Source organism: Sebastes fasciatus, chromosome 6 (genome assembly GCF_043250625.1).
Source record: "Sebastes fasciatus isolate fSebFas1 chromosome 6, fSebFas1.pri, whole genome shotgun sequence".
NCBI lineage: Eukaryota > Metazoa > Chordata > Actinopteri > Perciformes > Sebastidae > Sebastes > Sebastes fasciatus.
Window position 1 is genome coordinate 33,340,446 of NC_133800.1, and position 18,029 is coordinate 33,358,474.

General features: G+C 44.3%; 2 protein-coding genes across 2 annotated transcripts; both read right to left on the minus strand.

The window, feature by feature from the left end:
* Nucleotides 1-200: 200 nt before the first annotated feature.
* LOC141769900 (uncharacterized) lies at nucleotides 201-7,669 on the minus strand. The gene has a single exon (XM_074639410.1). The coding sequence runs from the start codon at nucleotides 7,628-7,630 to the stop codon at nucleotides 323-325; it is 7,308 nt and encodes a 2,435-aa protein (XP_074495511.1). The 5' UTR covers nucleotides 7,631-7,669; the 3' UTR covers nucleotides 201-322.
* Nucleotides 7,670-7,787: 118 nt separating this feature from the next.
* Nucleotides 7,788-17,581, minus strand: LOC141770155 (uncharacterized). The gene is made up of 2 exons (XM_074639814.1): nucleotides 7,943-17,581; nucleotides 7,788-7,820 (listed from the first exon to the last, which is right to left on the minus strand). The coding sequence occupies exons 1-2, from the start codon at nucleotides 17,339-17,341 to the stop codon at nucleotides 7,788-7,790; spliced, it is 9,432 nt and encodes a 3,143-aa protein (XP_074495915.1). The 5' UTR covers nucleotides 17,342-17,581.
* Nucleotides 17,582-18,029: the final 448 nt, after the last annotated feature.

Genomic DNA, 18,029 nt, shown 5'->3' on the forward strand with positions numbered 1-18,029 from the left:
TAAGTAAAAAATAGATCTAGTACATTTGCACGTAATGGTGAGCACCTTTCAAGCAGATGTGATAATTTTCTTTCCTACTATATAGCTTCGATGACAAAATTTACAATGTCAGATTTTCACTAAATTGCTTGTATTTTAATCTAACAGTATGCGTAAGATTTTAAAGTTAAGTTGAGGAACGGGAAAGGGGAAAAAAAAAAAAGGTGAATGCAGAGCTACTGATATCAAATGTGGTAAAAAGAAAAACTCTAAATGGGAAAGAAGAGCAGGAAAGGGGCTATACATTTGTCTACATAGCATGATAAATGAACAATGCCATTTATCATACAAATTGTACTAGCCTTTTCACAGCTTCCTTTGTCAACAGGTCCTTTGGTTGCCCTGTGCCCATATCTGCATGCACGGTGTCAGGTGTTTCACTCTTATCTACCTCCCATGGCGTGATCTTTAACTGGGGTTTATCCATATCTTCTGCTAAAGAAACTGAGTGAGAAGGGAGGCCAGACTGTGGCGACTGTGCTAAGGTGTCACAGCTTCCTGTTTTTGAAGTGTCTGTTGGTCCTTCTGTATCACTGGCATCTGCACTTCCAGTTTCTTCAGAACCTGGTGAAAGTTTCTCAGACTCTGGCTCACAAAATTCATCCGTAGGTTTTGGACTTTCAGACTGAGGTTGGGCTGTGACCACCTGAGGGGTGGATTCGGGTTTTGGAGGGTCAGAGTTCCCAAACATTGAGCCAAGTTTCATGCCAAACATAGATGATGGTTCTTCCTTTCCAGTTGGCTTTTCATCATTGAAAATACCAGCTGAAAGGCTTTTAAAACCAGAAAAGAGACCACCATCTGTCTGTTGTGGCTGTGGTGTTGTACCAGTGGCTGGAGATGGAGTGGTGGAGAAAAGGGATCCAAATTTAGGAGCAGTCAGACCAGGTATTTCAAACATGCCCTTTGATTCAGGAGCTGGGGGTGGTGCAGCTTTGTCAGACACTGCAGAACCTGTCCCCACTACATGCCCAGTATGCTCATCATCCCCTGCTTCTTTTTCAGGGAAAGCAGCTTTCATGGTGGACTCAGTCAGAGAACTTACTTCAGCTTCTGTTTTGTCTGTTCGTTCTGCCTCCTCCATTAATCCTTTTTCAGGGGCCTCAGAGTCCTCAGGGCTTTTAACATGTCCATCTCCAGATAAAGGTGTCTTCTCTGTATCTGTCTTTTCAGTGCTCTCAGACTCTGTGCCAGACTGTGGAGGTTCCTCTGATTTTGTTGTTTCAGGACCTTTGAATATACCAAATAGGTCACTGGTAAGGGATTCTGTAGCCATGCTGCTTGGAAGTCCAAAAAATGAGCTTTTCTGTTGTTGTTGTTGTTGTTGCTGTTGTTGTTGTGGCTGACGAGGAGCAGGTGATGATCCAAAAAGTGAACCAGGTGAGCTTGAAAAAAATCCACCAACAGCTGATGATTTACTTGGGGCATTTGGGGTAGAAAACATAGACATAAAGCCAGAAAATGGAGCTGGTTCAGGGGGCTTCTGTGGTCCTGGCTGTCTTGGTCCAGCCATTCTTGGTCCAGCCATTCTTGGTCCTGCCATTCTTGGGCCCCCCATCCGTGGTCCTCCCATCCTTGGTGCACCCATTCTTTGTCCTGGTGGACAAGGTGGCCTGGCCATGCCTGGCCTGGGCTGTTGCTGTGGTGGAGGACTAGCAGGTCCCAATGACGGATCTTTCAAAGGCCCCACAGCTTGAGATGTCATGATTTCTGGTGAGTTGGTACCAACAGTTTTTTCCTCTTCTGATGATGAGACCACCGCAACAGAATTATTGCTTTCAACAGGTTTCTCTAATCCATGTGCAGGTTCTTTAGTAGCTTCTGCAAGCTCTAGTTTAGCCTCAATTGGTTCCTTTGTGGTCTCATCAGATGTGGATTTCAAGTCCTCTTCAATAGACTTTTCTGATTCTGAAACTGCAGTCTCTGTTGTAACTGCACTCATCACAGATTCTGCAGTAGGTTTCTCTGTAACTGCTATCACTGAATCAGCTACAGTTGCCTCTTCAGTAGATTTTTCCACATCTGCAATATAAGCTTGTTCATCACCAATAACTTCCAAAGGTTCCTTAGTTAATTGGTCCACATCTGCAACTGCTGTTCGTTCTTCATCAACTATTTTCAAAGGCTCCTCAGTTGATTTTCCCACATCTGCAACTGCTGTTCGATCTTCATCAACTATTTTCAAAGGCTCCTCAGTTGATTTTTCCACATCTGCAACTGCTGTTTGTTCTTCATTTATTTTCAAAGGCTCCTTAGTTGATTTTTCCACATCTGCAACTGCTGTTTGTTCTTCATCTTTTTTCAAAGGCTCCTCAGTTGATTTTTCCACATCTGCAACTGCTGTTTGCTCTTTACCAGCAACTTTCAGTGGCTCCTCGGTTTGTTTTTCTACGTCTGGAATTGTTATCTCCCCCTCAACAACAGCTTCCCCATGTCCCACGCCAACCATATCTGAACTTGTGTTTTTGTCCGTATAATCCATAACACTTTTCATTTGCATATCATCAGTTTTTTCAAATGGGCTTTTGATGGCAGAAATGGCAGTTTCATCACCTGTGCTCTTAATTTCAAAAGTATCTGTTTCTGATTCAGCAACTTCTTTCTTAATATCTGCTGTATCTTTTATTTCTTTATATTCATTTTGGATGTCTGACTGTTCTTCACTTACTAGCTTTACAATTTGAGGTGTCTCTTTCTCTAGTAAATTACCAGTCACATTTGGTGTGTCTGTGATAGAAGCTTCAACCACAACAGAGGCATTTTCATCATAAGAAAGGTGTTGTTGCATTGTGGCTATTTTGTCCATCTCCAGATGTGGATCTGTTAGGGGAACAGAATTTTCAGTGGTATCATTATTGGTGTCCAAGGTTGAATCTTGACCATCTTGGCATGCCTGCTCTACTTGGAGTTCCACCTTAACTAATGATGTAGAAGGAGGCTCAGAAGGTACATTTTCGATGGCCTCAACAAGGTGATCCTTTGCTTGTTTTGAAAAATCTTTTGTGTCCATGGGCTTCACTTGTTCCGAGACAATTGTTTCCGGCTCTGTCTTGGTTTCCTCCATAAAAGACATTCCAAATAGGCCAAACCCAGTTTTAGATTTGTTACCATCAGAACTCCCGCCAAGTGAAAACACAGAGGAAACTTTGAAACCACCCTCTGATTCAGGTGGGTTAGAAGCTACGGGATGTGCTTCTGATTCTTGCTGGTTTTGTCCACCAAACATGGAGAAAAGTCCTTTTCCTGGGGGCTCTGAACCTCTGGATCCTGGTTGTGTAACTGTTGGTCCTGGTGGGGGTATTCTAGGTCCAGTTTGGGACTGGGCACTAAGACCTCCAAACTTGGAAAACAAACCTGCACCAGGAGTTTCTTTATTTGTAGTAGAACCTGGGAGGATGCCACCAAATATAGAAGATCCAGTGGAAGGTCTTCTTGGTGTGGCACTTTCCACAGGGTGACCTCTGGGACTGGGTGGCTGCTGAGGTGCAGATGAACCAAACATGGAAAATAGGCCTTTGCCCGGAGGTTCTTTGGGTGGAGGACCTCTGGGTCGCACACTTCCAACAGTTGGACCTCTTGGGCCAGATGGTGGCTGACTACTAGATCCACCAAACATAGAGAATAAGCCTTTTCCTTGGGTCTCTTGTGAGGTTGATAGTGGTGGTGGGTCTTTGGATCCAGGTGAAGATGGGGCATTTGACCCACCCAACATTGAGAGTAACCCTGTACCAGGAGTGTCTTTGGTGGATGACCCAGGAAGAATGCCACCAAGTATTGATAATCCAGTTTGGGAGGCTGTCTGCTGTGGGGTTGCAGTGGGGCCACTAAACATAGAAAATAAGCCTTTTCCTGGTTGCTCATTAGGTTGTTCTGCCTCAGGCTGATCAACTTTGACAGCTAAACTCTCCTCCTTGGAGGCTGTGATTTCCTCTGTGCAAGGTTTGACAGGACTGGACTCAGGGCTAGATAAGGAGACATCCCTCTCAGTTTTTTCATGAAGCTGTTGAACACCTTCAGGAGATTTTGCATCTGAGGCAGAAGATACTTCTTTCAGTGATAACTTCTCAAGTGTCTGAACTTCTTCAGGCAATACAACATCTGAAGTTGTGCTTTTAGCCCTGTGGGCTAACTCTTCAAGAGTTTCAGTACCTTTTGGTGCTGCTGCCAGAGGTTTAACTACTTCAAGTGGTGTTATGTCTGGAGCTGTTATTGTTATGTCCTTAGAAGACAGCTCAAGTGGCGGCTCATAAGCCTCAGTTGTCTCTGCTTTTACTTCAGCTTCTGAGAGGGTAGCGTCTATGGTTGAGCTTTTCTTTGTCAGGATGTGCTCTGGTGAATAGGTCTTAGCCTGCTCTGATTCAATGAATGCTTCTGTGCTACAGATTTCTGTAGCCCTTGCATCCTCAGGTATATCAGACTGTGCAACAATATCAGCAGGTAAAGAATCCTTACAGTCTGGTAGTGTTACTGCAATGAGGGTGGTATCTTCAGAAGCACTGACTTCTGGCAGTTCAGGCTTGAACTCATGTTCAATTTTCTCTTCTTCTGGTGTTGCTGCTGAGACAAATATATGTGGTAGTCTGATATAAGGTTTCGTCTCATCTGGTCCGATTTCTGTATCAACAGGAGGTACCTTTGAGTAATTAATGCCAATGTAGATTGACGTTGGATGGCAGATTTTCTCCTGTGGTATGTTAGCTACAGTAGAGACCTCACCAAATCCAGTGTTGACATTCACAGATTCTGTGGATATAGTTTGTTTGGTTTCTTCTGAATTTTGCTGCTGTGACATGCCTGATTCAGATAAAGCCATGTTATCTGTTATAACCTCTTTGGTAATTGCTTTAGATGTAACCTCTGACAATGTTTCTGAAAGTTCTACTGAACCCGGCGTCTCTCTTGCTGGGCTTGCATTTAGTGTTTCCAGTGGTTGCTGACAGTCTTGAGAAATAGACTTGAAACCATGCATTGGTGACTTGTTGGAGGGAGAGACCATAGGTGATATCATTGGGGATGTTTGAGGGCTCACACCACTTGACACTGAACTTTGTCCTTTGTATTGTGATTCAATAATTAGTGATGGCGCCTGAGCCAACTCTGTCTGATTGTTGGATAATTCAGATGGTGAGGAAGCAAGAGAACTTGACACAACAGGCACCTGTGGGCTTAAATTAAGTGACTCCGGTATTTTAACAACAGGGGTTTCTGGGGCAGGAGTCTGTGTTGGAGTAACTTGCACTCTGTGGTCCACAGGTATAGACACAGTCTGAGTGTGGTGGGGCATAACAGCAACTGGTTTTGTACTGACAAAGGGTTGTGAACTTGAACCACTATATAATGAAATCAAACCCTTAACAGAGGTACGTTCTGCTGGTGTTGGAGGTACCTCTGGTCCTTGCATTTCAGCTCCAGAGCCCTGGTTCAGATAACTACTCTTTACTTGTTTTACAGGCATTGGGCCATGTTTTGTGGTGGGTTGGGTTGCAACTGCACTAACCTCTGATACATGTAGAATTGGAGCCACAGTACTTGTGGATACAGTTTGTGTCTGAAATTGCTGAACAGTGATAGGGCATTGGCTTGGATCAGGTTGTTTTGAGAGTTGAAGAGGTTCTTTTGTATAATAGTCGGTTGTTGCACTGCTCTGCAATGGCTGTACGTCAAAAGACTGTAGAGAAGGATGAGTTCTGTGTCTATCATGTGCTTGCTGAATAACTGAAGTAGGCAAAGACTGTGGGGTAGGAGCAGGTTGGGAGCTACCATACAGTTGCTGGGTGGAAAAAGGAGGCAATGCCTCTCCATTACTAGTCATTGTTCCACTATTTGATGGGTATTCCTCAATGCTCCCATAGCTTTCTACAGTTGGCTGCTTGATAAGAATCTTGGGCCTAAAGGTCATGTCATGCTGAACAGTTGTATCTTGTCTTTGCAACTTTGGAGCTTTTGGTTGAGATCCAGCAATGGATGAAGTCCAACCAATTTCCACACCAGGTTGTTGGTATTGCTGTTGTGGGACTGAATGTTGTGTTTGCAGCTGAGGTATGTTTGGAGGCAATTGATCAGGCTTCTTGTATTCAACCTGTTGATATGCACAGTTTAGTGAGAATGTAGCAGATGCATAGTCCTGCATAGCCTGGGGAGCTAAATTCTGAAGAGGCTGTATCTTCCCTTGAATAGGCACCAAAGAGGAAACTGAAGTATTCATTGGGGCAGAGTTCAATCCCATTTCTGACTGCCTTCTGTAATGTGGGTGGTAAGGGGTGGTGGCCTGTTTATCAGTGGAATATTCCATAGATTGTAGTGACTTCTGAGTTTGAGAAAATGCTGCATCTTCTCTGACTTCCTTAGAAGTGGGTGGAGGCATATATTGCTGCTGATTGTAAAGATTACTCTGACAGAGAGAAGACACATGAGGAAAGGATAGATCTTTCACATCTTGAAGACCGATAATTGTAGTTTTGTTTTGGGGATCCAAAGTTAGGTCAACAATACCCCGTATTGTTTTCGTTTGCAATTGCCTTCCAGTCTGCCCTCTTTCAAACATTTCTGCCTTTACTTTGTTATTGGTGAAATTCATGGGCTGTCCATCCTCTGGTTCAGTATAACTACATGTAATGTTAGTTGTATTTAGGCTATCTTTTGCAGAGAAGTCCACTGGCTTATTTTGTTGGTGTGTGTCCTTGTAGGTGGTCCTTGTGCCAGAAAAGACCTCATTACTGTGGTAGGTAGATATCTGCCTGTGCAGTGTCTCAGTTGTGTTGACTCCACTCAAGGCATGTATTCCTTGTTGATGTGCACATTGCTCCTCTATGAGTGGTACACCATCAGAACCATTCATTGTTACAGTTGCCGTGTTTCTGACCAATGACACAGCTTCAGTTGACAAGGCATCTGGAGCAGTTTCAGATTGTTTCTGCTGTTGCTGTGGTTTGGGAGACATATCTAGGAAGCTTTTGATGGAGTTGGCAGGTGCTGATGGTCTTTGATCTATTTCTCGAGATCCACTATGCACAAATCCTTGTTGCACCTGTTCTTGTGGTCCTACATGTGTTTGTTTCCTTCTAGGTTGGTCCTGGGAGGGGTGTGTTTCCACAATTAGTGGAACACCAACATAATCTCTTTGAGAATATGCAAATCTTGATGGCCTTGTCCTTACCAGTGATACTGGATCTGAATAGTTCAGCACTGTGTCCGATATACATGCCTTTGTTGACATATCTAATGTGTCGTTCACAGAGTTTGCTGGAGCTGTAGAGAATGGATAAGGTTGGATAATAGACTGTGACACACCATTGGTCACACTTACACTGTAGCATTGCACTGTCATACAGCTGGGAAGTGGTTCATGCAGAACAGGGACAATGTTTCTATCCAGGGTTTGTCGTTTTTGTACAGGGATCAATGTTTGAGGTTGCTTCTGGCACGTTGAGTCCAGTGGTGTTGGTTCAACTACCAGGGCGATACCAACAGAATCTTTTCTGGCAACTTCTCTTGCACTTGGCTTGTTGACAAGCGAAACTGCTTCACTTTGAGTAGACTCATATTCTGGCATTGTTGTTCTCACTGTGGCTTGGGATGGCTTGGGTGACATATCCAGTGCTATAGCTGCGGCAGGTTGTGTTGAAGTGGATGTCTGATGTATATGAACAGGGTCTGAGAACTGTAAACGTGAGTGATTTGGCTGTGCAAAAACGCCAGGTTTGCTCTGCCGATAAGGTTGGATAATGGACTGTGACACACCACTGGTTTCACCGACACTGGGACACTGCACTGTCATACGGCTGGGAAGTGGTTGATGCAGAACAGGAGCAATGTTTCCATCCAGGGTTTGCTGTTTTTGCACAGAGATCAAGGTTTGAGGTTGCTTCTGGCATGCTGATTCCAGTGGTGTTGGTTCAACTACCAGGGCGATACCAACAGAATCTTTTCTGGCAACTTCTCTTGCACTTGGCTTGTTGACAAGCGAAACTGCTTCACTTTGAGTAGACTCATATTCTGGCATTGTTGTTCTCACTGTGGCTTGGGATGGCTTGGGTGACATATCCAGTGCTGCAGCTGCGGCAGGTTGTGTTGAAGTGGATGTCTGATGTATATGAACAGGGGTTGAGAACTGTAAACGTGAGTGATTTGGCTGTGCAAAAACGCCAGGTTCGCTCTGCCGATAAGGTTGGATAATGGACTGTGACACACCACTGGTTTCACCGACACTGGGACACTGCACTGTCATACAGCTGGGAAGTGGTTGATGCAGAACAGGAGCAATGTTTCCATCCAGGGTTTGCTGTTTTTGCACAGGGATCAAGGTTTGAGGTTGCTTCTGGCATGTTGATTCCAGTGGTGTTGGTTCAACTACCAGGGGAATACCAACAGAATCTGTTCTGGCAATTGTTCTTGCACTTGGCTTATTAACAAGCGAAATTGCTTCATTTTGAGTAGACTCATATTCTGGCATTATTGTATAGTTGGCTTGGGATGGCTTGGGTGACATATCCAGTGCTGTAGCTGTGACAGGTTTTGTTGAAGTGGATGTCTGATGTGTTTGAACAGTGTCTGACAACTGTAAAGTTGAGTGATTTGACTGTGCAAAGACACCAGGTTTGCTCTGGCAATATTGTTGTTGATATATAATAGAATCTGAGTGGAATTGAGTCCTATTCTCAAACTCCTGCTGTGCATTTGCAGGGGAGCTGATCTTAATGTCACCAAGAGATTCTTGAGAAGGGATATCTACAACTAGTGGTACACCAACAGAATCTTTTCGTGCAAGTTCACGGGCACTTGGCTTGCCTCTTGTTAGTGGTATAGCTTCAGTAGGAGTGTCATCTCTTCTTACTTCCGGAACCACCTCCTTCAATTTGGCAGAAGATTTAGAAGTCATGTCTAGTGTGGCCGTGACTGTATTGGCTGGTGCTGTGGCTTGCTGGGTTGGTTTACACTTTTCAAGGGATTCAGATGACTGACTTGAAAGAGACTGCTGTCTTGGTAAGAATGCCCTCCTACTACCAGATGGAATCTCCTTTTTCGTAACAGAGCATGCTACCTGATTACCTGTAATAGTATGAGAATGATATTCCTCGACAGGTAGTGAATGAATATCCTCTGTTGTTTGTACCTGAGGTTCTGTTGATTCCCCTCTATATGACAAGTCAATGGATTCATGATGAGATAGATGATGACCAGAACTTGTTTCTGCCTCTTCAGAAGTTAATGGTTTTCTATTTGTCAATGGCAGTGCCCCACAGACAGGATCCTTTGATGGCACAACAGTTTGGTGGGTTGTTTTCTTTGCAGACATATCTAATGTAGCTTTAATTGAGTTTGCTGGTGCAGTGGTCTCCTGATGTTGCTGAGACTTTCCACTCGACAGACAGGAAGGAGGTGTAAAAATTGCTCTCTTACTGTCAACAGGAATCTGCTGTCTAAAACCAGTTGTAACTATTGGTGGGCTTTGCTGTATTTTTGAAAAATTCAGTTGCTGTCTCTGCGGGTCCACCTGTTTCCTCATCACAGGGCTTACCAATGGTGTGGTACATACTGGTTGCTTTGATCCAGGTTTTGCAGGTTGTTTGAGACCTCCATCCAGGCTAGATGCTTTACTGGAAATATGAGAAATTGAAGAGCTTCTTGTTGCCGATAGCATTACGTTAGTGTCAGAACTCTTTGGTAAGTCATCGGAAGATGTATGAGACGATTTGGATGAAATGTTCATTGCACCTTTGCCAGAGGCTGTAACACCAGTTTGCTTTTTCTCAGTTATAGAGGTACTGTGGGAGGCTAGTGGTCTTTGGGTATGTATTGTAGAAGAGGTATGACCAATTCTAACTTGTGGACTGGACAATCTTCTCTCTGATTTGTTTTGTTTATCAACTAGCCTATAGTTGGTCTGAGAAACTGTTCCCTGAATTGGAACTCTTGGACTTTGCTGTAATGTGGGATATGTGGGATATTCTGAATCAGGCCATTCAACTTCTTCTTCCTCAATCTGTTTAGTAAGATTTACAGCAATGGTCTTGTCAGTCAAGTCCGCACTTGTGTTAGTATCCATCTGCTTTTTCTCTTTGAATCTTTTCATCTTGTACTTTGTAAAGTCAACCAGTTCGTCTTTTTGTATAGATTCTACGTTGGTATCTGTTCCATCTTTTTCTTTGGTATTTTTGTTTTTATTAATCATGGCAGAAAAATCTAGGACTTTATTGCTTCTTCGAGGGTCAATAGGAGTGCCAAAGGTATGATTTCTTTTGTAAAGGTGGGCATCATTACTTGAGCTCTCATTCAGTATATGTAACTGAGGTGTAAATTTCTGAGATGAATCTTGAGGCTGCTTTGGAGACGGGGAGGTTGTTTGGTCCACTGCTGAGGTACTGCTGACTTTGCTACTGTCACTCATTTCTGTGACTGTAGTCTTAATTGCTTGTGATAATACTCTGGGTTTGTCTGCCTGAGATGGCTGCCTTGCAAGTTGGGGTCTCTGTGGAGAAACAGGAGGCAGAACTACAGTTCTAGTAGATGTAGTGGGTAAACTCCTAACAGCAGTTGCCTGTTCTGAAAGAGATGAAGAGGCTTTAGTAGCAGTTGGTGGTGTAGGCAGTTTCCTTCCTAACTGTACTGGTATTTTTGAAGATGATGGGGTCTCAGGAAGATTTCTGGAGTTTTTTGAAGTCTCTATAACCTTGCTAGACACTGATGGTGATATAGCAGGTGTCGAGGATGGCAGTATATCAGCTTTGCTTTCTTCGGTTTTAGGAGACATTCCAGTTATTCCTCCGATAGCTGAAGATATGGAGTTTGACTTTTGTTTTGATTGGTCTGCAGGTGTATCACCTGCATTTGAAATCCTGATTTCAGGGACTGGGTTGCGTCTGTTTGGAGAGATTTGTGTTAAATAGCATCTTGGAGCAGGTGCAGGTGAGACTGTAAGCACATCTTTTATCCCCTGATTCTTCCAGTATGGCCCTCCATGTCCCCCTTTCAGTGACTTTAATGTAAGATCAGCTGCCTCCATTGACTCCTCTTGACAGCTATAGCCATTTTGTACGGATTCCACCTTAATCTTTTTAAGCTTGTACACACTAAAGTCTACAGGCTGTTCTGCTTGAGAAGATATAGATTCCTGAAACATTTGAGAGAAGCTTTCCAAATTCATGTTCATTATTCTTTCACCTTTTTCAAGTGCGGACGTAAGGTCCATGGGTGCATCTGAAAGAACTAATTTATTCTCTCGCTGGCCTGGAATCCAGAAACCTTTATCTTCGGTGCAGAGGGGAATTTTGAAACCACAGAGGGTCACTTTGTCCTTTTCATTTTGTTTCAGAATGTTAGCAATATTTTCAGTGATGTTTCCTAGAGCTTGTACATCCTCTGGTGCAGCACAGGCATAGAGGTGTCTACCAGCTCTGTCTGTTAAGAGGGAATAAATGTAATCCTCATCTGTATAGACATAATATCCACAGTCCCCAACCTCAGCTGGCCACCACAACCCTTGCTCCAATAGTGAAAGCCATTGTTGATACCACTCAGCATCCTCAGAGAGCATTTCATCATCCACATCCCCTGTAGTTCCTGCAGACATGCTTAAATCCATAGCGCCATGTGTTAAATCCATTGGACCCTTTTTTGTGGCAAGTCGTTTTAAAAACTCAGTTGCTGATTTCAAACTAAATTCTTCATCTTTTACACCACTACTAACACTACTTTTTTCCACTACTTTGCTGAATTCCTGTACACTGCATTCTGCAAGCGAATGGCATCTACTTAACCGTGTCTTTGTTTTTTCCATGGACAGATTTAGAGCACTACTTTCAACAATCCAAGGTTTTCTTTTGCTATCAAGATTATTCAAATGGTCACAGCTACTCCAGGGTTTCTTGTCTATGCAACTCATATCAAATAAAACAAGATCTTCTTCTGGCTCAAGAAAGCGATTTCTGCTCTCAAAAAGCTGGGCGTCAGCATCCCTCCAAGGATGTGAGGGTACATTGAAGTCACTAATATCCATTTCTATAGGATTTAACCATATGTGATTCTCCAATTGAGGTGCTCTAACAGTTGAGGGTATATTACCATGGCATGCTTGGGAGCGTTCCTGACTTTGAGTGGCAAGGGCTTCAGCAAGGGCATAATCATTGAGTTGCTGCCACAGAAGAGCTTCTATGAGACACTGATGCTCATAGAGCTCTGGTGGAATAACACCATACTCTGCAAAGTTGTATAAAAGATCCTTGTAACCATACTCATGTGCTGTCCCATACAAGAGACGTTGAATTTCATCAAGATAAGATTGGGTTGGGGAAATTGTCGGATCTTGCCAAACCTGAGATTGCAGAGGTTCTGTAACAACAGCAGTTGTGAGTGTTGCTGTACTTGAAGAGATATCCTCCCTACTCTTTGGTAGTAAACGATCAAGAAGGCCTTTTTCAGTTTTCTTTCCAGGAGCAGAAGGGCTACTGTCACTGGGGCCTGTTTTGAAAATGCTGGATAACAAACCAGGAGCCACGCTACTTGTACTCGTTTTTGGTTCCTCCTTCCCAAGCTGAGGGGTTGATGGCTGCTGTGTCTTTGACAATGGCTCCTCTGTGGCACTAAAAAGACCTGAGAGGAAACCTTTTTGAGCTGGACCTTTTAAATCCTTATCTGTGGCCACATCTTGGGTTGAAGGCATCTCTACTGGTTTGGTTCTCTGAATCTGTGGTTGCCCCTGTCCTGCACATGGCTGATGTTGTTGCTGTGTTGTTTGAAGGTTCACCTGATCAGAAGGTGATGATGACTGCTCCACAGTACCTGCAATTTTGCTCATCAGGCCAGAGAATAACCCCCCTGATTCAGACTGAGCTGGATTTTGCCCTGATTTAACCGATGGTTGTCCTGCCTGAGCAGGTTGAGGTGACTGTTGTTCCTGTGGTACATTTTCTCCAGAAGCAAGCTTCAGAATACCTGAAAGCAAGCCTCCACTTTGACTAGGCTGTTGGGTCGCTGTCTGTTGAGGACTTGCAATTTTGCCAGGCTGTTGCTGCTGTTGTGGTGATGTCTGACCAAACAGACCAGACAAGAATCCTCCTTGCTGACTGGATTGAGACGATTGTTGACCTGCAGATTGACCAGTTCCAACAAGGTTTGATTTATTTCCCTGTTGAGACCCAGTCTGTGGGGTGGGCTGTTGTGGTGCATTGTCTGTAGGTGCTAACTTATTAAAAAGCCCCGACAATAGTCCACCCTGCTGTGGCTCTGGTGCAGAGGCAGCGGGTTGTGGAGGTATCTGGTTTTGCCTCCGCAGAGGTTGTCTGTTACCTTGTTGGGGTTGCTGCTGGTTGGGATGACTAACAGGTGGCTGCTGCTGTGCTGGAGGAGTAGGACCCGTTGAAAATAGCCCAGAGAAGAAGCCTCCCTGTTGATTAGGTGGTTGCTGGGTCATTCTGGGGCCTGCTCTTTTTGCCTGTTGCTGCTCTGGTTGACTCCCCGCTGTAGACTGTGGGGTGCCTGCATCTGCAATTTTGTTGAACAATCCAGTGAGCATTCCTCCGGGACTACTCGGGGGCTGTTGTGGAGGGACTTGGTTTTGCTGTTGTAGGTTTTGTCTATTGCCCGGTTGCTGATTAGGTTGGTGCCTGGATGGGCCACTCTGTTGCTGGTTTTGTGAGGGCTGGCCTGGGTTTGCAGGAGCAGAGTCTTGGCCTCCAATACCGAAAAGACCAGACAAGAAGCCTCCTTGTTGAGGAGGTGCTTGCTGCACTGGTTTTTGGTTAGTCTCTTGAGCACCAGACTCTGATTGTAGCTGAGATGGAGTAGGATTAGGTTCCACGATCTTGTTAAAAAGTCCTGACAACATGTTACCTGATTGCTGATTTGGTTGTGTAGATTGTGTAGCCAGAGGTCCTTTTGGTGGCTGGGAAGCAGTTTCTGTGAGTTTCAACAAACCCCCAAACAATCCACTAGGTTGAGGCATTATTGCTGTTGCTTTTGGGTGTAGTTTTTCTGTTGTTTGGTCAGGCTGTTGCTGTTGGTTTTGTTGTTGATCTGAGACTACAGGTTGTCTCAATTGCTGGTCAGGTTGACCTTTCTCAGGGGAAGATTCTTCTGTTGAACCTCGTTTAATCAATCCCGACAAATTCCATGTTGACTGAATAGGAGGAGTGGTCCCTTGACTCAAGTTTTGTTCAGGTCCTTCTGTTTTCGCTGTATGGTCAGCTGCATCTGGCTGTGACTCCTGACTGGACTGAGTTGGTTGAGAGCCAGTCACTGTGTCAGTAGCTTTTTTCAAGAGCCCAGATAAGAGTCCTCCAGTAGGTGGCTGTGCAGCAACAGGTTGTCCTTGCGTTTGCGTTGGAATTTGGCCAGATTGGCTTCCTGACAATGTTGACAGTGACTGATTGGTAGGAGCAGAAACACTATCAGAGGCAAATTTTAAAAATCCAGACAACAGTCCTCCTGACTGTTGTATGGCAGAATTATGTTGTGTTTGGGGAGAAGACGGAGACGGTGATGAAAATAGGCCTGAAAATAGCCCACCTTGTTGAGGCTGACTATCCCCTCCCTGGGCTTTCTTGTCAGACAAAACATCTTCTGTTGATCCTGGGTTCAACAATCCAGAAAGAATTCCTTGGGCCTGTGAGGCTTGTGGTTGTGATCTGGCTTGTTCCACAGGGCTGGGCGGACCTTGATCTTTAGATGTGACGTCTGCTTCAAGCTGGACATCTGTTTTGCACTGGGGATCTTCTTCAGACAATGTTTGCTCTTGAGACAATTGTTCTGTTCTACAGACAGTGCTCTCTGTGGTTTCAGGGACCATTTGTTCAGTATGTGGCTCAATTTGACCACTAGGTTTGGTTAGCATCACAGTGGGAGTAATTTGTGGTTTTGCAGGCTCCTTAACAGGTTCACTTGGGGCCGCTTTAAACAGGTTTGAAAACCAGCCAGTTTCTGTGTTTCCTTTTGGTACACTTTGAAGTGCAGCATGACTTGGAGAGGGAGTTCTTGCAGGGCTAGGAGATGGACTTTTTGGCTGAGCATTGACATCTTCGCTAGATGCAAACTTAAGAATCCCCGAGAACATGCCTCCTTCTGTTTTTGGTGGGGTTGTTGTGGAAATATTTTTTTCAGGAGGAACTGTTGATATGAGGGTAGAGAGAGATTTCTTAAAAGGACTGAAGAATCCTGTTTCCTCTGAACTGCTTTCAGGTTTTGGTTCAGATATTGTAGGGCTTCGTCTTTGCTGAATATCAGGTAGCTCACCTGATGACTCTGTTTCTGGAAGAAGCTCTACTGATCCACTTCTTGATTCTTGCACAAGCTCAAGTGATCCACTTGCTGTATCCGGCAAAAGATCAACTGATCCACTTCCTGAACCTGGTCTTGTCTCATCTGATAACTGTCGCTCTGTTTGTGAGCTCTCTCTATTAGGACTCGCGGATCTGGATTCATTGCTTGCAGCAGATGCACTTCTTTGCTCTGATGGCTGAGGTGATGGTTCTCTAGATGGCGGTGCACTGGAAAAAAGTTTCAAAGGACTAAACCTTCCTAACATGGATTCAAACCCGGATGTGGGTTGGTTAGCAGTGGTTGCACTGCCGTGTTCCTCTGTGCCAACATGTGTTGAAGCCTGATCAGTGTCAGCTTGGCGACTCGGTTCAGAGGATGAATGAGGAAATTGCAAAAGAGACTGCAGGGAAAACTTTTTTTCTGTTGTGGGCTCCTGAGAGGCCGGAGGAACTATGGCTACTGGGGGTGAAGTACCACCACTTTTGGGGATAAACGAAAGCAGTTTTGAAATGCCAGACTCAGGTTGGGGTGATGTTTGGGAGGTAGGCGGATCTGGTGCAGTGGCACCAGAGGCCTCTGTGGCTTCAGTACTAACTTTAGGAATCAAAGAGAGCAGTTTTGAAATACCAGAATCTGCCTGTGGTGGTTGGGGGGATGGAGTTGTGGCAGGGGTTTCTACATCAGTGGTAGGCTTTGATCCTGTGATTGTACTAAATAACGAACTCATGGCATTCTTTACTCCAGCTATGCCCTGCCCAACAGCACTGTCCTCCTTAACTTCAGGTTTGACTTCATTGCTATTACTGTCTCCAGGTTGCACAACTTCAGCATTGCTAGTACTGTCTCCAGGTTGCACAACTTCAGCAGTGCTATTACTGTCTTCAGGTTGCACAACTTCAGCATTGCTAGTACTGTCTCTAGGTTGTACAACTTCAGCATTGCTATTACTGTCTTCAGGTTGCACAACTTCAGCATTGCTATTACTGTCTCCGGGTTGCATAACCTCAGCATCGGTTGGCAGTGCTGGGAGTTTTCTTCTAATTGGCTTAGGCAATAATTCATAGTTGTTGATTTCTTCCTCTTTTACGGCCAGGTATTTAGACACTGAGTGAACTAAGCTATGAAGTTCATCCATTGCATCTACATATTCATCACTTGGCTCCTCTACAGGAGACAACATAGGATCTTGTCCATGACTTGTTCTCCCTCTGCTTGAATAGCACTGTCCTCCAAAAGGTGACATATACTTGGTAGGGTAGTAGTAAGTTTCATATTCATAACTAGCATCCCCTTCAGTGAATGTCAGGTCATCTAGTTCCTCCTCAGATCCAAAAGAATACTGCAACTCATCTGAACCAACTGAGCCATAGTCACACCTCCCCCTGGTCCTTGCAGCCTCTTCCAGAGCAGCCTCTTCCCGAGCAGCCTCCTCCTCACGAAAAGCTGCATAGCTCTCAAGTGTGTCCTCTAAGGCAGTTTTGGCCCACAGTCTGGTTTTGTAAAGTAAACCTTCTCTGTCTGTCTGCTGGCGTAGCTGTTTGACAGAGGGAATTATATCAATTTCAGGAGGGGACGATTCATCCTCAAAGCTGCCGGCTTCCTTATAAACTAACCGCACTTCTCCGCTACCAAAGCCATGACTCTGTCTGTGTGGCCTGCCACTCGCCTCCTCCGTATCCTCAGGGGATATTGCATCACATTCTACTGTCTGATAGAACCGGCTACCTTTGGACTCAGTCGGGTTGTCACTGATCCGGTAGATGATGCTTTTATCTTCGTCCTCCCACATTTTCTGCTCAGCGTCCAGGTAATCATCCAAGACACCTGAGTCAAGCACTTTATATTTATTCTCCCAATCCTCCACACCCATACCTGAGTCAACAGGGATTATTCTTACTCCGCCCTTACTATCTGATCGCCTAGATTCAAGAAAGAAAAGTGCCATGCAGGAAGAAGTGGAACACGATGCAAATAAAAAGAAGAAAGGAAAGGAAAGGAAGAGAAATTGAGCATTAGACAAAAAAACATAACATGCAAAGAAAATATTCATGCAAGTAAAGAAATAGAATAGCAAATGAAAAAGCAGAGTACATACAGTATATGGAAGGAAAAGTATGTTGTGCAAATTTCACAGTAATATCTCATAGTTCCTATTTTTGTCACAAAGTTGTGTTGTTGCTTATGCACATGAACAATTTACTCATATGCAGTTGTTACTAGAAAGTAAATTGCAACTCTTTGCTTTTAGTATTCCCATATTGTGGTTGGCTAACTAATTGGTTGTAACAGCTTTTTCTCTCTCTTTGCCAGAGACTATTTTGTTTTCCCATGGCAACACTTACATGATGAAAACATCTATATTCGACAATCTGTAAACTGGCACAAGCAACAGATTAACAGTGTTAAATTAGCTTACAATTTAACACAACTATCTAAGGCTGTGCCACTTCTGCTTACATTACATATGGAGCCTTTTTAATGAAGTATTTTAAAACCTCCATCAATGGATTCTGCTACTCTTGGTAGCTCAGCTCGTCAAAGTAAAGAGCACACATGCATGAGGGTTGTGAGTGTATGTGTGTGTGTGTGTGTGTGTGTGTGTGTGTGTGTTTACCTGGGCCCCCTCGTTTCTCTATAGTCTAGCTCATAGTTTTGTATAGAGTCAGCCTCCCTGGACAGGGTTTGATGTTGGACCCTGCGTCCTATAGGGTACTGGTGCACTGATGAATTGGTCTGGG

Excerpts from the sequence above, each read along its gene's own strand:
- LOC141769900 (XM_074639410.1), bottom strand. The coding sequence starts at position 7,630 with ATGTCACCCAAGCCATCCCAAGCCACAGTGAGAACAACAATGCCAGAA.
- LOC141770155 (XM_074639814.1), bottom strand. The coding sequence starts at position 17,341 with ATGAATATTTTCTTTGCATGTTATGTTTTTTTGTCTAATGCTCAATTT. Across the intron at positions 7,821-7,942 it reads ATTCTGTTGGTATCGCCCTG|CCGTATGACAGTGCAGTGTC; the intron begins GTAGTTGAACCA and ends ACCACTTCCCAG.